This window comes from Mercenaria mercenaria, chromosome 10, assembly GCF_021730395.1.
Source record: "Mercenaria mercenaria strain notata chromosome 10, MADL_Memer_1, whole genome shotgun sequence".
Lineage (NCBI taxonomy): Eukaryota > Metazoa > Mollusca > Bivalvia > Venerida > Veneridae > Mercenaria > Mercenaria mercenaria.
This window is the reverse complement of record NC_069370.1, coordinates 13,427,279-13,448,350: the sequence shown is the minus strand read 5'-3', so window position 1 is coordinate 13,448,350 and position 21,072 is coordinate 13,427,279. Positions and strand designations below refer to the sequence as shown.

The 21,072-nt window shown below is 33.6% G+C and overlaps 1 protein-coding gene across 1 annotated transcript; it reads left to right on the top strand.

Moving 5' to 3' along the window:
• Nucleotides 1–1,277: 1,277 nt before the first annotated feature.
• LOC128546346 (galactoside alpha-(1,2)-fucosyltransferase 2-like) lies at nucleotides 1,278–12,054 on the top strand. The gene is made up of 3 exons (XM_053516768.1): nucleotides 1,278–1,293; nucleotides 3,388–3,596; nucleotides 11,083–12,054. The coding sequence occupies exons 1-3, from the start codon at nucleotides 1,278–1,280 to the stop codon at nucleotides 12,052–12,054; spliced, it is 1,197 nt and encodes a 398-aa protein (XP_053372743.1).
• The last annotated feature ends 9,018 nt before the right edge of the window (nucleotides 12,055–21,072 follow it).

The window sequence follows — 21,072 nt, the reverse complement described above, 5'->3', positions numbered from 1 at the left end:
AAGATCCCTAATAAATGGAGTTTTTTTTTTCATTTTAGCGCATTTGCGCGTAATCCCGGGGAAAAAAAGATACCTTTTTATTATTGTTTTTTTTTTTTCTTTTTAATTTTTTATTACTCTAAAAACGAAAGTACGGTGTTTATTCTGCGGATCGCTTCCTGAAATGCGGCAATATGAGGGTACTTATCTTCAGTTGACTTGTATTCAACTGCAAACTTATCAACACCCTTTTTTCTTTTTCGTTTTCTTAAAGCATATTCATGAATGTCTTTTTGGAAATAGGTCTATAACGGATTGAAAAACTAGAAACTGTATCAAAAAGGACCTGAAGCAGCTGAATTGTATATTAAATTTCTTTCATAAGTATATAACCTAGATTAATGTATGTTTTGACATACTTATCTTTATATATCATTCCATTATTGTATATTTCGTTTGCTAATATAAAATTCGAAAAAGTTCGTACACAGCTTAGTGTCCGAATTTTAACTATAGCCGTCCAATTTTTAGTGTTTCGTTTTTTTTTCGCTCTATTTTTTCCGAATAAATGTGCAAATTGTGTATTATTTACTGCGGTAATAATAATAGGTATAAATGAATATACATAACAAATAATGAAACGCAACATTCAATCGACCATTCAATCCATCCACGTGTCTTTTTGCAGTCGAATAGCCGATGAGTATGCAAGAATTCATGACCAGTTGGTAATTATTTACTCGATCATTCATTTAGTCAGCCTGAAAGATTTGTTTCTTCAGTGTGTCCGTTTATCTGTCTGTCTTACTAGAGATTATGTCGGTCAGTATCTATACGTAGTTGATATACAAATGTTATGAATTTTGTCAATGATTACTCTATCTTATTGATATTTACGCAAATGAAGTGTGATACCCACTCCCCCCCCCCCCCCCCCCCCCCCCCCCCACACCCCACGCTTGTCTGAGCATTGCGGAGAGGCGAGAGTGGTACCGCCAAAAGAAAAATAAAGCACAGAAACAAACGGCCACTTGAACAGAAACGTGAACGCTAGATGCAGAACTGTGACTAGTATCGGATGTGAAGTTTCAAGGTTTTCCGCACAAATATAAAATATAAAACGCTGATTTGACATTTTGATGCTTTACATGTATTTTGAATAGATATAAAGAAATCATCAAACTTTGATACCGAACTATGTTTTTTCCTGCTTATAATACGCGGTCTTTAATAAAGACAATAAACAAAATTTAATCGATAACGCCGTTATTTATTAATTTATTATGATAGTGCACACAATGTCTATAGATCTAGGTAAGTTTGTCCAAAGCACTGAGATTATTAAACATTTTTTTAACATTTTATTTCATTTGAGCACGAAAACATTTTTCATTTGTAGTGTCGCACATGATGTGAATAAAAAAGGTGTTATTTAAACGGTACTTAAGCTGGTTGAGAACTGGTTATAGGGCCTAAATAATTTCTTTATGAAATAATAACTTCCCAATCGTTGTTTAACGTAGGATAACACGTCTTTTGATTTCGTATGCATAAGAATATATGAGCCGCGCCACGAGAAAAACAAACATAATGCGGTTGCAACCAGCATGGATCCAGACCAGCCTGCGCATCAGGATCCATTCTGTTCGCTAACAGTTTCTCTAATTTCAATAGGCCTTGAAAGCGAAGAGTATGGATCCCGACCAGACTGAGAGGAGGTGCAGGCTGGTCTGGATCCATGCTGGTCGCAAACGCACTATGCTGGTTTTCTCATGGCACAGTTCATACTGATTGATATATTGTTTCGCATAAGAAGGAAAAATTAGGGTTATTCTATGATAAATCACACTTGCGAATTTGTTATTTCGATTCTAACAAGACATACTAGTATTAACACTGTTAGAAAAAAATGGTAACTACGTTTTACGACCGTGCTACGCACCAGGATCGGATGACGTTACTGCACGCGCAGGATTATCGCAAAATAACCGTTGTCTGATTTTCTTCTATTTGTAGGGTTATTTGTTGGTCGTGTTAGAATTAATTTTTGGTGTTGTTTTAAACAAAAGTCAGAGTACAAAACTGAATTTAGCATGAAAAAAAGTTTTAAATCCACAGGACCTGTTATATTCTTAAATGCATAAAAAAAATTCTAAAATTAACTGCTTTACGATTTTTTCAAATATTTTCGTGCGACAGCACTGCCTCTTTGTGGGTTATAATCATCCTGATCACTGTTGATGCTAGGTTTGTTAACGTCCGGGGGTTGATATAAATGTTTGCGATCAACACGCTAAAACATGATAAAATTAATTGCAGATTAAAATGCATATATATTATTTAATTTGAAGAAACGGGCGGTAATAATTAATGATAAAAAACAATACTGATAATAACAATAACGATGTGTTCAAAGCAATAACTGTAAATTACGATACCATTAAAGAATATGCAGATTTATCTTAACGCATTTTTGCTATTTATTTTCTCAATTAGTAATTTGTACGTCAAACTGACGTCAAAATGACGTTACGCATTTGTGCAAAATAGCGTGCGACGTACGAATAATGATAGTAATAGTAATAATAATAATAATAACAATAATAATAATAATAAAAACAAAACAAACACATTTAAAAAGTTAGGAGGGGGACCGCTGCTCGATTGTTTTTAATCCAAGGGAGGCAAAACGTACAAGACCGCTAATATATAACTGCATGAGTTAATGCCCTTGTCAGAATTCACGAAAAAACGTATTCCGTTTCTAAACTTCGTCCTGTAATCTCGTCTGTCTCTTCAGAGTCCTTGCGTTTGTTTGTTGTTGAATTTCTTTCTTTTCTGTTTCTTTTTTTTTCTTGCCGTTTAATATGAAATTTCAGTATTTGCTAGATTATCAGATCAAAACATAATAGAATCATTTAGATATGTTTAGTTGTAGATATTGAATATTATGGTTTTTAGTATAATAATCTGGAACTGTTACTTGTTACAGAATGTCAAAACGGAAGTACACCGAAAAAAACTTGGATGCTGCAGTTTCAGCTATCCGCCAGAACAGAATGGGGCTACTTAAAGCTGCAGCTAAATTTCACGCGCCAAAGTCGACGTTCAGCGACTATATTCGGGGAAAATATCAGAATCCGCCTTTGGCCCAAACAAGCAAATGACAGATGAGGAAGAAAATGCCCTGGTGCGCTATATGCTAATAATAAACAGTCGGGTAATTGAAAAATACAAATTGTATGTTCACGAGAGTAGAAAAGTTGACATATTATCTACTATTATAGCAACATTATACATTTACGCGGACTTTGATATTAAAACTGTACGTAAGTGTATAAGATTCACTGTGATAGCAAAAAGGTAAAATCATGTGTTTGTTTTTTTACAATGTAAATTTATTTTCAGGACGAAAAACGCTTTTCAATATAGAAAAAGGGCCATCGGACAATTGGTTCAAAAAGCTTATCCAGAGACACCCGGAGCTATCCGAGAGAAAGCCTGAGAATCAAGACAAAGCCAGAACAGCTATGTCGAACAAGGGCGTTATGGAACGCTTTTGCTCATTTCTAAAGGATGTATTTGTGAAGTACGACGTCATGAACAAACCGTCACAGGTAAGGAAAATACTATTACAATAGTCATAATATTTATAATCTCCGTCATAGTTATTGAATTATATCACATCAATTCTTTGTATTTTTTTCTCGTAATGCCGTTATGTTATTGAAGTTTCTTAATTTTAGATTTTTAACTGTGACGAGACGGGGTGGTCAGAAAAGGAAATGGCAAAGGCTAAGGTGATCGGGCCGAAATTAGGGCACGTGTTTCGCAGGCGCACTAAGACCACTGATTATATAACAGCCCATCTCTGTGTCTGTGCAGACGGTAGATTCCTTCCAACGATGGTAATATTTCAGGTATGATGAAAATACAGTTAAATGCCTCTTTTGTACCAAGATGTTTATCCATTTAAATAAATGTCCTTTAAACCTGTAAGTCAGTGCGTTAAAAAGAATGAACATTTCTTGCAATTGTGATAAAATAAAAGTTAAACGAGGACCTAAACACAAAATCTATTTATGACAGGGGTCGTTTCCACATCGCAGCTACAGGGATGGAATCCCAGATTCATGTATTTTTTTGGCAAGAGTGAAAGCGGCTACATGGATACCTAGTTGTTCTATAGATGGTTTACAGAACTATTCATCCCTAATTGTGGCCGGGTACGACCTGTCGTGCTACTAATAGACAACCACGACAGCTACATAATTCTAAATGTTGTTTAAAAGGCTATTGGAAATGAAATAGTTTTGGTCGGGTTCCCTGGACACACCACACATATCATGCTGCCCCTTAATGTAAAGGTATGAGACATTGTTTTTGCTTTAAAATCTGAAATCTTATTACATCATTCCTGTATGAGAAGATAAATATATTTCGCAACAACTTGTATTATGCAAATTATCAAGAAAACTTCAAGATGTTTGGAACTCAGTACTTGTTTGTCTGGTAATCAAGCTGACAAGTTGTCAATATATTATAATTTGAACTTGTGACCTCCGTTTCGTTAGCCGACATTAAGTCTTAGTAGAGTTCCTTATATCTATACTTCTGTTCTTCAACAAAAATAGAAAACTTAAAGATAAACTAAAATAGATGAAAGAAGTTTTGTCATTTGCAATAAAAGAAAAAGAGAGTCCTTTCCGAGGGCCGCATGATTAACGGAGAAGACATGCTTAAGCAGTTGAAGGTTGGCTGTTCGTTTAAATTTCATAAATATTTATTGTTTTATTTCAGAAATAATTTATAGCAAAACTATCTATTCACGATGGACGGTTGTAGGCCGAGCGTAGTAAATTCACGAGGGCTTTTGCGTAATAATTTCACGAGGGCTACTACGCCCCCGTGAAATAATTACGTAACCGCCGGTTCAAACACAGTTTTGCTACAAATTATTTTGATTCTAGTTATTCTTTTATTATCACAACAGTATGTCAGTCATGTAACGGCAGACAGTTAACCTAACCAGTGTTCCTGGATTCTGTACCAGTACAAACCTGTTCTCTGCAAGTAACTGCCAACTTCCCCACATGAATCAGAGGTTGAGGATTAATGATTTCAGAAACAATGTCGTTTATCAAATAGTCACGGAGAACATACGCCCCGCCCGAGGATCGAACTCACGACCCCGCGATCCGTAGACCAACGCTCTTACTTGAGATAAGCGGGCGGGCTGTGTTGATTAAAGTAGTGCGTTTCATACCCTCTTTTGAGCCTCAAAATATCCAGTGTTTTACGTCAGATGGTTTGAGTTTTCACATTTTCAGAAGAAAAATGAGCGGAAGTTTTATCAGGGCAAATTTGATGTTTTTGCTTTCATTTTTCATAAAACTGCATAGGAAAAACCGCGATTTTTGTCCGGCGACTGGTAGGCACCCAGTACACGTCTTTGCTGGACATTTAGGTATCATAGAATTATTCCGGAAATTCAGATATGAGTGAGTGCTCAGTTTTAACATCTTTTTCAACAATTTTTCAGTCATATAAACAACAGTGTCTACTTGTAGCAGTGAGCACAATGCCCAACTTTATAGTGTATCACGCCGTAGTCACATGACATATACCCCAGCCAGTCACATTATACTGACAATGGGCTGATCAGTCCCAGTTCTAAAGCTGAGCGCCAAGCGAGAAAGTTACTATAGTATCATTTTACGTCTTTTGTATGACGCGGCTAGGGATCGAATCCACGACCTCCTGCATTCGTAGTGGACGGCTTCAAGATTACGTTTTGAGATCGATGTTAGTCCGTTTTGTTTTCGTTTTTAAGGAGTGAGGTATAGAAAGGAGGTCGATAATAACAAGTGCTCGACTGGAAGTTTAGAATCCGGAAATTAACGGACACCATTCTGGAAGTATTGCGATCGTTTATACGGTGAAAATTTCTTTTTTTCGGAACAATATACAATAAAATGGCCCAGCGATCAACAATGACTAGGTTGAAAACGAGATCAAAATCTTGAAATACTGGTGACAAAATTATGTCAAAATTTTCCACAGAGATAGGAATTTTTACTTTGACTCTAAGCTGTAAGATCAATGGGAATCTATATAAGGAGAATACTATTAGCACGAATGGCACATTTGCTCATCTCAGGATGCCCAGTTTGTGCATTTGCTTACATTTAAACTGATTTTTGAAGAATTATAATATAAGCAATACAGTCGTCCGTAAATGGCATCATTCAGTAAAATTATTTCTATTATAGAATTGTGCAGTAAACGTGATAACAAGGACATCACGCGCTGTTAAAACCTAATTCTGTGTCAAAACGTAAACGTATTACAACCCCTTAACGCGTGATTAAAAATACGTCATGTTCGTTAAGTATTATTTTTACATGTTTTTGTTCTCTACATGAAATAGTTGCGTTACAGAATTGATCCTAGAAACTTAGTTTATTCACCACCACTACAATTTTGGGTTTCATTTTTTTTAATGTTTTTGAGCTGATTTTACAGTGTGTTTGTTTGATTAAAAATATTTGCCTGGCATACACGTGACCTCGTTTCTTTATTTTAATGCTGAGTGTGTTCTTCAAGAAAATATTAATTACAGACGTATCAAAAGGATCCTGTTGTGTACCGCAGGCATTTGCAGTGATATAGAAAAATGAAGGCAAGCTATACAGTTATGCCTTCAATTCCTTTATTATATACCTCAGTATAGATAATAAGAAAGAAATCGGTTGAAACAATTATGACAGCGAGTGTGCTAAGTGTGTGATTTTCCAGCGTTCACCCGGCGGGATATACAGATCAGCTCACGCGGAAAAACCAATTCTACTCGATTCTCGGAGGATGGCCAAAACGAGTACCAAGTCTCCGACTCGAAGTTTCTTCGAGTCAGCCATTTTTCGTCAAGGAATTGCGCTATCTGACTCCGAGGATTTATGCGAAGTAACTCGAAAGAAATCCTCGAAGTGACTCGAGATGAAATCCAATTAGCGGAATACACACCTATATTGTTTTTTTTTTTGTTTCCGAGTCACTTGACGAAATTCCTTCAAGTGACTCAGAGACGAATAAACGCCGTCCTAACTATATTCCAACTAATACCAAATATTGCAAATACGCATGCTGACAGCAATTTTCTTACGGTTGTCAAAAAGTCAAGGTCAAAAGGAAAAGTCTATGCCATACTGTTAAATTAAGAGTGTTTAAATGCCATATACCTTTGAGCACACGTAGAAATGCTTCACCTTAGATGGGTCTCGTAGTTTGTTTTTATTCAGCTGGTCATGAGGTCTGCTACATAAACGAATACATCGTTGACATTTTCCTAAGTTTGTGGCAGGCTTTGGAATAGGAATAAAATAACTCCGCCGTCGAGTCTCTCCTTAAACCTTGAGTCGCTGTTGCAAGTACCATAACAGCACCTTTTTACCATTTTGATGTAGAAATATAGCCTAATATTTATTCTTTTTCTTTTTCGGAGTCTGCGAGCTTGTCGGAGAAAATGGCGGATAGCAACTGGGCTCATCAGCGGCGATCGCTGATTGGTCAGTTCTGGTCAGTTCTGTACGTCAATCAAAGTCTGTCGTAAGGTCAATTGCATTTCCGTCTGCATGTTTTTTTTTAGTTCTTTCGTCTGTCTGTCCAAAGCACTTAGCTTTGGAGATGTTTTGTATATTTGAGCGCTGTGGTGCTTTTTTACCGAAGAGTTTTACAGTTTGTACGAGAATATTTTCGTTAAGGTGGCTGCCAGTCCCGTTATAAATATTTTCATCTAGTCAGGTGCCAGTGAAATAAAGATTGTAATTTGTTCTATGGATATAAAGCATATTGACTTAAAAATGTTTTCTTTACAGTGCGAAAAGTGAATTTGTAACAGCTTCGGGATCAAACCTGAGATCTCTCGATTCATTGTTTGTGCTCAATGGCTGGTGTAGCTTGACTGAATACAAGTGATGTTAGTTACCTATCTGAGACGTTTTGTTGTGCTTTGCCTAGCTTTCGTATAGGAAGGTCCTGTCACATAATCATCATTCGTCACGTGACATCAGTCCGCCCTGATGAAGGTTCCAAGATGGAGCCGAAAGCTAGGCAAAGCTCAACAAAAAGTCTAAGATAGGTAACTAACATCTATCTACGAATGGCTGAGACAGGAATAAACCTACATTCCAAGTTGACTAGACATGTTTAATTGTGAGAATTTTATGATCTTGAACATTCAGCGATGGACGATGAAAACAGTAAGTGTGAACAATAATTTTTTAAACAACTTGATAAACTACAAACAAAAATAACCAAAGCTAAAGGTACAGTCAAACTTGCACAAGACAGGCGACGTACACTAACAGACCACTTTTATGTTCATTTTTATGTTGTAATGATTTGACGCAGTAAAATTTAATTTAGTTTACTAATATAAACAGTAAAAAGTCATACAACAGTTAAGAATTATCTATGTGTTACAATCAATTTACTTATTTTGCAATGTAAGTGATAACTAATGCATCAACGTTCAAATGAATTTGTGTCATAAATAAATATAAATACACATTTTTAAACTTTTTATGGTGTTTAAAAGATAACACATGTCATGGTTGCATCACAGTACATAATACTTTGTTGCAAATGTACTTACATGAAATGACGAGAGTAAAGTCACGATAATGTGCTAAGCTTTTTGATATTCAATAATGTAAAATCAAACAAGATTATAAAATCAGCAATTTTCGTATTTAAGAACAAATTTTGCGTTCACTTAAGAGCCTGTTCTCGAAAAATGTTAGATATTAATTAACACAATGAGTGAAATTTAATGCGAATGTAACATATTTGGCGCGTTAAATAAGGAAACATGATTTCGTAGTGACAATCTATGATATCTGTTAGAATCATTCAATGTGTAAAGGACAATGATTGTTTCAATATATTTGCTAACTGAAGTGGTCCGTGCAAAAAAGTTACCTATCTCCATTTAGTTACAATGTTGGGAAAACGCATTGTTTTGTAAAATTTCGGTGAAATGTGATATTTCCAAAAATAATTGCAGCTACAGATTGTATACTATTTAAACATTCATATTACAAAGGTTCATGTATTTTGCTCTATTTATATCATTTTTATAACAAAAAAAAACTTGTTTTTGTGGATTATGTTTAAGCAACAGAGGTTCTAAGTCCACGGAGTTATGCAACAAAGGATCTAAGTCCATGGAGTTAGGACCATTGTTGCATTTAAACTATGATTTGCGAATCAATTTTGCATAAATGAAATGTATTAATTTCAAATACCTGATGACTTTTTAAAATTATTGATATAGTCTTTTTACATTAGGCTTGTGTTCCTTTTATTATCCGAAACAGCCATCAAAGCCCTGAACTCTTTGATGTCAACTCATTGTGGTGTTAGAACCAATGCTGCATACGTGAAATACCATTTTTTCCCTTTTTAACAGTATAATACGCTGCTGGGGGAGTAAATCAGGCACAGAATGTTCTTTTTTATGCCACAAATACCCTAACTCCATTTTGACCAAAAATTCGCATATGTGACATATAGTAAAATAATTACAAGTATGATACACAATTCATAAAAAAATCACACAAACCCTGTTTCTGTTAAGAAGAGCCTTTACTCTAATCAGTCAGTCTTGTGTTAGAATGTAATAAAAGAGAACGTTTGTTTGCTTCAGTGTAAGATTGAAATCTTTTTCATCAACCCTGATTCTATATTTAAATAAGTCAACATATAAGATCTAAGTGGTCATATCTGAACGATTGTTTGATCTTATGTGCAAAACAAAATGAGTTTCGCTGTATTTATTTTTATGGTTTTAACCAAACTATGTTCATTTTTCAAACGTAGAATCACGCGCACATGCGTGAACATACTTTTCCTCCCAGTGCTAAATTGAAATAAAACAAAAATAAATATATAGGATTACAGATTCCATATATGTTGTAATATGTGGGGATTGTTCCAAGTTCTAGTGGTGTATATCGAGGGGTTATCTAAAGACTATAATTGTACCTATTAGCTGTATTTTGATAAACTTTTTATTTATTGATGTTTTGTAACAATTAATTTCATTCTCTTCAGAATTCGGGTGTAGATCTGTACTAATGAATTTTATCAATTTGATACAATGACAGTTCAAAAAGGTGCAATTTTCAAATAAAGTGTAATGTTAAATTTCAGTAAGCAACTTTAAAACAGGACTTAAACTTATGTAAACAATTGTTCTATTGCTGATTTATTTCCTTTTGTGTTGTATTTGGTCTTAACATCGTTTTTCAGCAGTATTTCAGTTATGTAACGGCGGGCAATTAATCTAAGTAGTGTTCCTGGATTATCTACCAGTACGAACCTGTTCTCTGCAATTACCTGCAAACTTCTACACCTGAATCAGACTGATTCATTTCAACAAATACATATTTCTAAGCAAACGTACATATCTAAATTGCATCTTTTATACATTTTTTTATCCAGTTGTAAATATTTAAAAGCATTTTCCTTTCCTTTATTATTTATTTTTTTACAAATCTATTAAAAGAATATTTCATTTTTCAGTATTTGTAAATGTAACAACTACGTTGTTGTAAATCAGTAGGGTATAATGTCCCTTTATCCACTCGTTGACATTTCCTGTGTTTCCTATGTTACATCCAGATTGAGTTTCTATGATATCTAATATATAACAAATGAAACTCTAGAAATAAAATTGTTTATAGCTGGCAGTGTAACTGTCACTGATACTGCATGGAAGCATTGAAAACAAGAAAAAGAATTATATTAGTTAATATAATGTTTTAGTTTGTAATTGCATACAACTACATCTATTGGAAATTTTTTTACAAAAGCAAAGTCAATTTCACCTGTTCCTCTATAGAGTATATTCAGAATGGATACAGATAATTTGAAATATTTTTAAAATCCCATTTGTATTTTAACATAGTCTGTACTTATAACCATATGTCTCAACGAAGAGAGAGCGTTTCATTTATAGTGTTCCTTGGATTTGGATGTATTTTGTACATAATCGGGTTTTCCATCGATTCCATATTACATCAATGGACTTTTATATTGCAGGAAAGTAAAACAACAGCCATTGATGAAACAAATTATCACAACCAAAGTTGTTTTTACTTGTCTTGGAGAACTGATTTAGAGCTGAAGACACTGAGAGAAATTGTCATACACAGTTCGGGAAAAAACTTAAGCGCGGTCAATGAATCTAAAGCAGTAAGAAACATATCAGATATTTGCAAGCGTTTTGTGACTTTAGAAAGCAGTCTTGGACGAATGGGAAATCAAATGTTTCAAGTTGCCGCTGTGTTGGGTGTAGCATACACTTATGACATTGTACCAATTCTACCAAAACAATGTCTACTAGCTAAATATATCGATTTGCCGAATGCTGTTGATAAAAGGGAAATATTAGATAATACAGTTAGATTTAGGTGCAAAGCCACAGCTTATTTCAGCGTTTGTCCCGCTGGTGTTTTAGATTCTAAGTCAAATATAACTATGCATGGACATTTTCAATCATGGCTGTTTTTTAAAAAGGCACAAGACATGATAAGGAAAGTTTTAACTTTAAAAGGAATATACAAGATGAAAGCTGATCATTTTATACGTACATCAACGAAAAGTGGTTATAAAAAAGTATGTATCCATATTCGACGAGGAGACTTTTTAAAAGAAAGACTATTAAGGAAAGGGTTTTCTGTTGCAGACCTAACGTATATTAAACGAGCAAAGGAGGTATTTCTTAAAAGGTATTCCAAAGTACAATTTGTAGTGTTAAGCAATGACAAGGAATGGTGCAAAATGCATATCAAAGGGGATGTGATCAGTAACTTCACAGAACCTGGAGATGATATGGCTTTAATGGCATTGTGTGACGACGTAGTTGTTACATCAGGAACTTTTGGTTGGTGGGGTGCATGGCTTTCTGGTGGAACGACTGTATATTTCAAGGGATACCCGAGACCAAGGTCTCCTTTAGATCTTCATTTCAACAGAACTGAATATTATCCACCTCACTGGATTGGCATATAAAGCCGCAAAAACTATTCTTACAGACATTTTTCAATGTCATACGAACAGTTTTAGTGCCACTTTGAGGTTTTAAAAAGTCGTATTGTACATTACTTACTTAGCTATGAGAGCTTTGTAATCAGTCAAATAAATTGCGTTTGACTCACTGATGAAGTAAACACTTATTAAGTATTAAAATAACTGAATTGCCCTAGTTTTTATTAACTTCTGCCGAAAATGGCACTTTATATGCAAAAATGTCTTACACATCGTCATAATCGATAACTTCTTTGAAGAGGGGAAGTGTTATGATCGCTTACGCTGAGCCAGCACGTTTGATGCCAATTTTTGACAACTGTGCCAGGCTCAGTAATAAGAGCATTAACTAGCACCTGAACGACCCGGGTTAGAATGCCGCCACAGCCAGTTTGGAGTTTTCGTCCAAAATTGCTATGACCTTTTATTTGTTACGGCTGAATGTTGTTAGAATACTGAACCCAGCAGAGTTTTTTCTTTTTACACTCGTTTGAACGTCGCTCTTACTTGTAAATTTGCCTAATTTCTTATAAAGGCAACCTTTGCGATTTGACCGGATAATTCTTCTGGTGTAAGTCCTAAATCAACTGTTGTCTTTTAGAAAATAATCACAATAACAATCATATTAAATGCTTCATCAGCACTACTATTTTGATGAGGACTTTACATGTCCTTACATGTTTGATGAACAACATCAAGAAGTGCCTTCACTTAAACGAACAATCATGTTTAGTATGTCATCTTGTTAATTTTTTCTGTCTAACATTCAAGTTGAGGAATTGCTGTATTTTTACGAACCATTCACGTTTCTTAATACGGTGAATGCTTAGATTCCCAAAGTGCGTATCTGTTGACCAGAACATCTTAGTCTGTGGAAGCTGAAATATCAAACAAGTTTTCAGTGGCATAAATTAGTACTCGATAACTAGATAATAATGCATACCTTCATTGATATTTTTGTATAACCGACACACATAGAAATTAAATGGGTTGAGCAGGTAACATTGGTTTCATATTATTTTATAACTGATGTTAGAAAAATGTACTAAATGTTCATTTATTCAGCGTTGTTCTTACAGAGAAGAAAAATTGTATCATTTCTTTGACTGCGATAATACAGAAATCTAGTAGGCTAAACGATAAAGTTAGAATAATATTCATAATTACATTTCACCAGAATAAGTCTGTGCCAATTATCCAATTATAATTTCATCGTTTGTACGTTAAAAAACGAAATTACATCCTTACTTTTGTTACTAAGAGTTCTGTTATTTATTTTATTTCTTCGACTGTCTCGATGTCTTGAAAGTATTCACAACCTTAAAATATATTGAAATGCTCTCGTTTTAACTCCTTGGGGCCGAAATGCGACTATAGGCGCTATATTTTCTTCCCCTGTAGCGTCGATATCCGACTATACGCGCGTTATCAGGATTCCCCAGGACGGCGATTGACGAGTATAGTCGCGGCACAGAGATCATGCTGATTGCGTCACGTACTTGTTAATTTTTGATAATCCTGACAAAAGCAAAATTATTTTGCATACTGGCTATTATTTCTTAGATGTTATAATTATTTATTAAGCTAATAATTAGTTTCCTTGTTAAAATAAATGCTTGTAACTATGCGGTAAAGGAAATAAAAAAAGATGAACTCTGCTGTATTTCGTTCATACTGTATTTCAAAAGAGTAAAATAATGTCGTCTGCCAGAGATTTTTCTTACAATGAAGAAAATATTCATTATCATGCTGATTCTGACATATCAGTTCCGTCGGATGATGATTCCGACGATGAAATTCCATTATCAGAGAAATGAATGGTCGGAAGATGTTAAGTTTTAGAAGGCTGAAATATTCGTACACTTACATCGCATTAAATTCAAATGGATAAAAATAACACAGCAAAACATGTTTCATACACAAAAATGTGTGTAAATAAACGTTTGTTTGTATAAATTTAATAATTCTTCAAAGATGGGTGTACATATTACAACTTAACAGTCTCAGCGCGTGTCACAGAACGTTTGTGTACATGTTTAGAAATAGATGATACATCAAAATAAACCATCCATATTCACACAACAAAATGGGGGTAAATTTGAGTAATGCTGATATAAACACTCTGTGTTAATAATGTATTTCTATTTATTGGAATTTAATGTGTTTACATGTGAAAAAAGTAATAAACTCAGAAATGTTCAAATATTTATTAAACGCAATAGGTGTGTTAAAATTGTGAATATTTCGAAGTGAAATCATTATTCTATTTGGATATAAGTTACGGACGAAAGTGGATGTATGAATATTTGTTCAAACTTGGAAGATTTTGTAAGTATAGTTTAATGTACACCCATGTTAATAATATTTCCGTGCATGATTTCAATTGACTGCCTGCGAGTGTGATTATGATAAAATCAGATAATGTTCTTCGACGTCAGGAGGTAATTGACAAAACGCCACATTTCAATCAAATCAATAAATCGATAAGCGATCAACCAATCAATGCGTTTGAATCGACGCACACCTCCAAGCGGTGTTAATGTAAAAATTACCCTACGACATTGCGATCTCGACACCGATAAAAACAGCTGATTAATTCCTTTTAAAAATGAATATATATACGTGTAAATCTTATTAGAAATGGTAAAAACGGTAAAAATGGTCGAACTGGGGTCAGTGGAGACTTTGCAAGTACGACAGTCGCTTCCTAGAACGCCTACAGGGCGATGTACAGTTGATCTCTTTTCCAAATCCTAAGAAAAATCTGGAGAAGTGTCTTCGCTGGATAGATTTGATTTAATCATATTTCGTTATTCTTTGATATGAAGTTATTGCAATAACAATTTTAACATATAAAATAAAAGGGCAAAAGGGTCTGACAACAATCTCTGAAAACATTAGAGACTGTCCTTACCTTTAGCTGTAGATAGAAAAAAACGAACACAAATATAACATCCTATGATATCAATCAATAATAAACTATAAATGACGTCTATTCAAGAATTTACAAAAATAACACACATTTTCATGATGAAAGAAAAAAAAGTTCGATGTGATGGCATGGGTCTTATCTGTCTGTCTGCGACTGTCACGAGATGATAAATGTATATATATAATTTTGAACAATGATGGACAAATTTAGTCAAAGATTAGTAAGATGTATGTTCAATGGTAGTTTTTCTGTTGTTAATACTATGTATTATTTTAACCTTTCTGTTTGTTTTATAAATTTTTGGACTTCGTTGAATATCAGTGAGTTTTTTCTCTACTGTCAATCTTCTTTACCAAATAATAATGCGTAAGTACTTATGGGATAATACGGGCGTTTGGCTATAAACAGCTAATGTCTTTGATCTCGGAAAAGATTGTATTTAAAAAAAGAAATGCTCAGCATTTTCAATGCCATAGCCACATTCACACTGAGTTGGACCTCTCAAATGATTTTTTAAAAGATCACTTTCCAAACCATTACACCTGTTTCTAAGTCTGGATTAAGGCTCGGTGGACTTCCTCGCGAACAGTTGAATGGGAAACTACCACGTGTTTGTATGTACAAAGGTATGAATAAATCTAGATTTGTTTGTTTATTCTAAGCCACAACAGCTCTTATAGGGCATTTACATAACGGGAACATGTGAAGAGAAACTGCCAAAATAGCGAAAATAATATGTACCGGAAGTTCCACATTATTCGTGCCTTAACTTTTCAATTACTTGGTTACCTTGATCAACACGTACTCGGAAAGGCATCGGTGATGTAAATTCTGTCTAGGCTGAGGGAGAAGGGATAATTATACCTCAAGTACACCTCCGCACTTTAAAAACGCACCACTTAATAAATACACAAATTACACTTTCTGAGTGGACCAATTTATTCATTCTTGTATTATATAGTAATCTCAATATCTCTTCCATAAGATGTGCAAAAATGAAAAAGATCTATAAATAAAAACTACTTATTTAAGATGTTTATATCTGGTACACCTCAGTTTCAAAATTCACAAAATAGAATTTTGAGATTTTTTATTACTTATTTCACACATAAAGTCTTCCAATATTAATTTAAATGATAACAAATGTCTTTTTCCAATACATTAGTCACTTGCCGCTTAATTAAAATTATATTTATTCAAAACCATTCATCCGTGACTTATTATGCACAGGTAAGACGTTTAGCAAGTTTTGCATGTGCACTGTACATGTGAGTTGTCAAATAATATAAAACTGATAAATTCGTGATCTCTAATAAAAACGTAACTATAAGATCAACAATTGTTTCATTTTGTATAAATAACAAGTTCACAATATGCCCCGACTTCCGGATAATATTCGGGAACGCGCCATTGGAATGATGCAGGCTGGTATGAGTGCGCGAAGGATTACGATTCTTTTACATTGTCATCATACAACCATTACAAGACTGGTCGTCTGTGAATTTTGACTTGGAGGGTGGTGTTGTTTAATAGGACGAAATGAACAGTTTTTGTTAACCGATTTTTGTTAAATTTTCCTTGTTTGTGTACAAGATAATGAATTTATGTAATCACGTAAAAATAATGGAACTGTCATATAAAATAAAATTTTATTACCCATTTTCTGAGTGGTGCGTTTTTAAAGTGCGGAGGTGTATAAGTGTAACATTATCCTTCCGTGCATTTTTTTCAGTTTTGCACACGGGGCATAAGTACTGATTGGGTACAAGTCGAGAAAATTCTGGAAAAATGTCGAACTGAGTTAAAAACAAATATTTTCATAATAATAAAAACCAAACAAAAGCTTGTTAAAGAATTATTAAAGAAGCAACACAAAATTTTCAACAATAAATATCATCAGTGATTGTCGTCGTGTAACCCTCTTCCATCTTCTATTGACTTCTGAATATATATGCTTTCGCAACTAATTCCGTCTCCGAATGTCGGAAAGTCCCGATACTTAATGTAAGATTCCTTACAGTACTTACTCGCATTCCGTCTTAAAAGGCACATAATACGGCAGAAAATTATTTTAAATCTTATCGCGCAATGTTGCAGCAGCAGCTATTATCGACCTAAATGTCGGAGGTTAGAGTTTTGCGGTACCACGTGACATGTAGGCAGAGCGTGGCGTATGGTCAATTCTTATCTCGCCGCAGCAGGTATATTATGATATCGGCCTCAGGAATTAACTACTAACATTACAGAAATTAATTCTATCTCAAGAACATCATAATTATAACACGAACTTTAGCTACAAATATATAAGTTACATTTAGGACTCTTATAAAAAATCTTACTCCATGCAATGCTTTTATCTCGTCTAGCATTATCAAAGTTTCTTTTTTTTTTTTTTTTAAATATTCTTGTCTGCAAAACGATTTGTCGCAGTCACACAATATTCTTTAAAAATATTGGAAACCATTAAGTCCAACTCGGAATGCTCTAGTCAGTTATCACATTTAGGTCCTGGTTCTGGACCAACGAATTGTCGTTTCACTATAGAAGTTCTTAATAATTCATCGCTGGATTCTGAAATCTGTCAGTTCGTTGGTTGTGAGACCATGAAATCAGGTTCAATACGATCTGACGGTGCCTAACAGTGTTGTTCTTTTTTACTTGTACAGTGTTTATCTGTGTATGTTAATGTGTGTGTGTGTGTGTGTGTGTGTGTGTGTGTGTGTGTGTGTGTGTGTGTGTGTGTGTGTGTGCGTGTACGTTTTTGTGTGTGTGTGCGTGTGTGCGTGTGAGTGTGTGTGTGTGTGTGTGTGTGTGTGTGTGTGCGTGTGTGTGTACGTGCGTGCGTGCGTGCGTGTGTGCGCGTGTGTGTGTCTGTGTGACTGTGTGAATATGACTATTTACAATATATATGAATTAATGCAAAATCCAAAATTATATTGACTGTCATAGTTTTACTGAGTTAAGTAACAATTTCTGAAACATCTCATCGTTTTGTTTCTTATAATCACTCTGTGACATGATATGCACAGATTTGTAATACATATAGTTTATAACTTGATTAAATGTGCACATACGAGAAATATTTCATACACATATTGAATGGCTTGTCGGTCAATAGCTAAAACTATAGCTCGAAGTCCAAATTCAATAAGTGTTTTATTATACGAAATTAAAATGTAATTTCAACTGTTGTATTATTTATCTTTTTACATATCAACCCACTAAACATGTATTGAATATAGGCCGGTCAAATAACACAAAACATGAACAAAGAGTCAGGTATTAAAACGTACATTATGATTTATAATTTCAAATGTCTCATGAGTAGGTTTTAAGAATTAAATCTTTTAAAAGCGAAGAACATAACCTAAGCGACTTTTCCGATAAACAGCTTTATTTCATTAACTTTGAGTATCATAATTTCATCAACAATTAAAAACAATTGTGAAAAAAAATGCAGACTATGTGTTTGACTGAGTTTGTTAATAAGTGAAAATAATATGTTCAACACCCCAGTCATTACTCCCATTCATCAGATGGTCGGCATAGTACTCGCTTTCTACCAGGGAACCATCGACAATGACCGGAACCATCGACAATGACCAAGCATAAATTTAGTTTATAGGTTACAACACACTAAATGACTGTTCTTCTTTATTCTATATAAAATTGACATATTTCCAATGGCTGCAACACACATCAGCACACATTTAAAATGTCTGTAACTTACATTTTCAAGTAGAATATAGTCAATTCAGAATAAAGATTAAAAGAAAAGTCGGGGTCATATCTGATGCAAGGAAATTATTTTCAGTTGAACACACAACTAGCAAAATCAGCTAAACATGAGGAAGAATTGACCTCATGACCGATATGGCAGAAAATCGATATCAGGGGAGATAACAGCTATATGGTAATGGCTACGGGTGACCGGCATTGCGATGTCGATCCGGGTATCGTCGCCTGGATGTCTATTTCAATTTCAAGAGGTTTTCCAAAAGAAATTAAACAAGCATAATTGACATGCACTTTTAGTTACAAACTATGTAAAAGAAGGGACTTTTCCTAAGAAATTTAAAAAGTCATTTTTATCAAAACAATACTTAATATGTAGATTCTTAAATTGTTGTCTTTCAAGTAAAAAAATATCAATAAATAAAATAAATAAACTTTATAATTGACATTGTAAAATCATGTCGATTTATAATAGTTAATTCTGCTCTTTCTTTTCTGTGTGACATATAGTATATGTTATCAAATGTTTCAATCCCCAGGTTAAAATCCTGATAATGACCTTGTTAGATTTTTACAACGTCCATTTTTAAGTCACAAAAATACATGGTATAAGTTATGTTTTTTTTAAAACGGTTGATTACAATTATACTATTACATTTGTAGATTTTATTTTATTTCTTTTTTTTTACTCTAAAATTGTTCAATATCATACGTATATCAATTAAGTAATTCTTTATATATCGGGAAATAAAGAAATTAAATGATTCGAAAATTATGGTACGTTGGTCAAATGGATCATTTTCCCTTTCTTTTAAAAAATGTTGGCAATCAGCTTGGTACAGGTATTTTCCCATTTTCAACGTGAATATAACTACACAAATTTTACCAAACTGTTGCAAAATAATAATTACAAACAAATCCGATGCGAGAAAGTAAAATGGCATGACAATTATATTCAAAACGCATTTATCGCCTTATCAGTGTTGTATATGTCTGTGTTGTTTTAACGTTCCTTATTTAGTGGTAATTGGGGGCCAATGAAACGGATATATACGGGTGATGGATCAACAATTTCTATCAGCTTTCATTCATTAAGATTACAGAATAGAAATGACATCCATGTAAAATAAATCATTTTAAATTGAACATGTACGATCAATTATGAAAGTTTCAAAATGACAATTTTCATGAGATTTTAACTGAAAAAAAAATCATACAACCAGTTCAAATTTTCACGGAAGTAAAATTATATTTCCACACAATGAAAACAAAATGTTCATGATCATTTTGTTTTCTAATTTCATAAAAGGTTAGTCGATATCATGAAAACATACGTATTGCTGATACAGTTTAAAGTACAGTCTTAAAATATTTTTATATTTATCTTGCATTCGTGGAAAATGTATCTGTTATCATATTATATTTTTAGTTTTTATTAAAACCGTCTTTATTGTTGCAAAAGTTTCATGAAAGTTAAATGGTGGAAAATCAATTCCGTTTTAAAATCAGATATTGTATTTATAATAAAATACACTCTTGTACATGAAAATCCTCCGGTCATAACTTCCGCCTTTAATTTTAATTTGACCTAGGCGAACTTTGAATTTATTATCTTTTTTATTCGTTTTCATTTGGCATAACTGACACTGATATTTAAATGAAAATTAAAAAAGGTAAGAACAACAACATAAGAAGAAATGCGGTTATCTTTCTTTTTAGAACTAGGATATTTACTACAATATTTAATTGAATTTCTCATGTTGTAAAATTTGTGATATTAACACAGAAAGAGTTATTCGCGAAGTAAAATCGATTTAAAACATTCACTCATTGTGTCAAAAAACATTTAATCACAAATTAACTAAACTGATTAAATCATATACTTTAACCTTTTGATTACAATACCGCATGTTCACGTGACATGTCGTCCGCACATGACGCTACAACAACAACCTCGCAAAGAGGTTAATTATTCTTCAAAATCAGTGGAAATTAACCGTCTGAGAACGAATCAAATTTTTATTTTACAAAAATGAAATAAATATCATTCAAAAGACAAATTCATTGAAAGTAGGAAACCATTTGCACCTAAGCTTTCATACTAACGGTTTTATCCAAAAAAATACTTTTAAGAAACGCATGTATGAGATTTTTACAAATTTTATGTGGAAAATAGAAGGGGAAAGATGACGAGACGATGGCATTAAACATCATGTTAGGAACGAATCAAAAATAAAAATAAAATATAATTTAAAAATACCTTATGATGAATTAAATGTTGAACTTTGTAAATATCTTTGCACCTAAGGTTTCTTATTTTTAGTAATTTTGTTATT

Coding starts and splice junctions, on each gene's coding strand:
- LOC128546346 (XM_053516768.1), top strand. Junction 3,597..11,082: donor TCATGAACAAACCGTCACAG/GTAAGGAAAATA, acceptor TTTATATTGCAG/GAAAGTAAAACAACAGCCAT.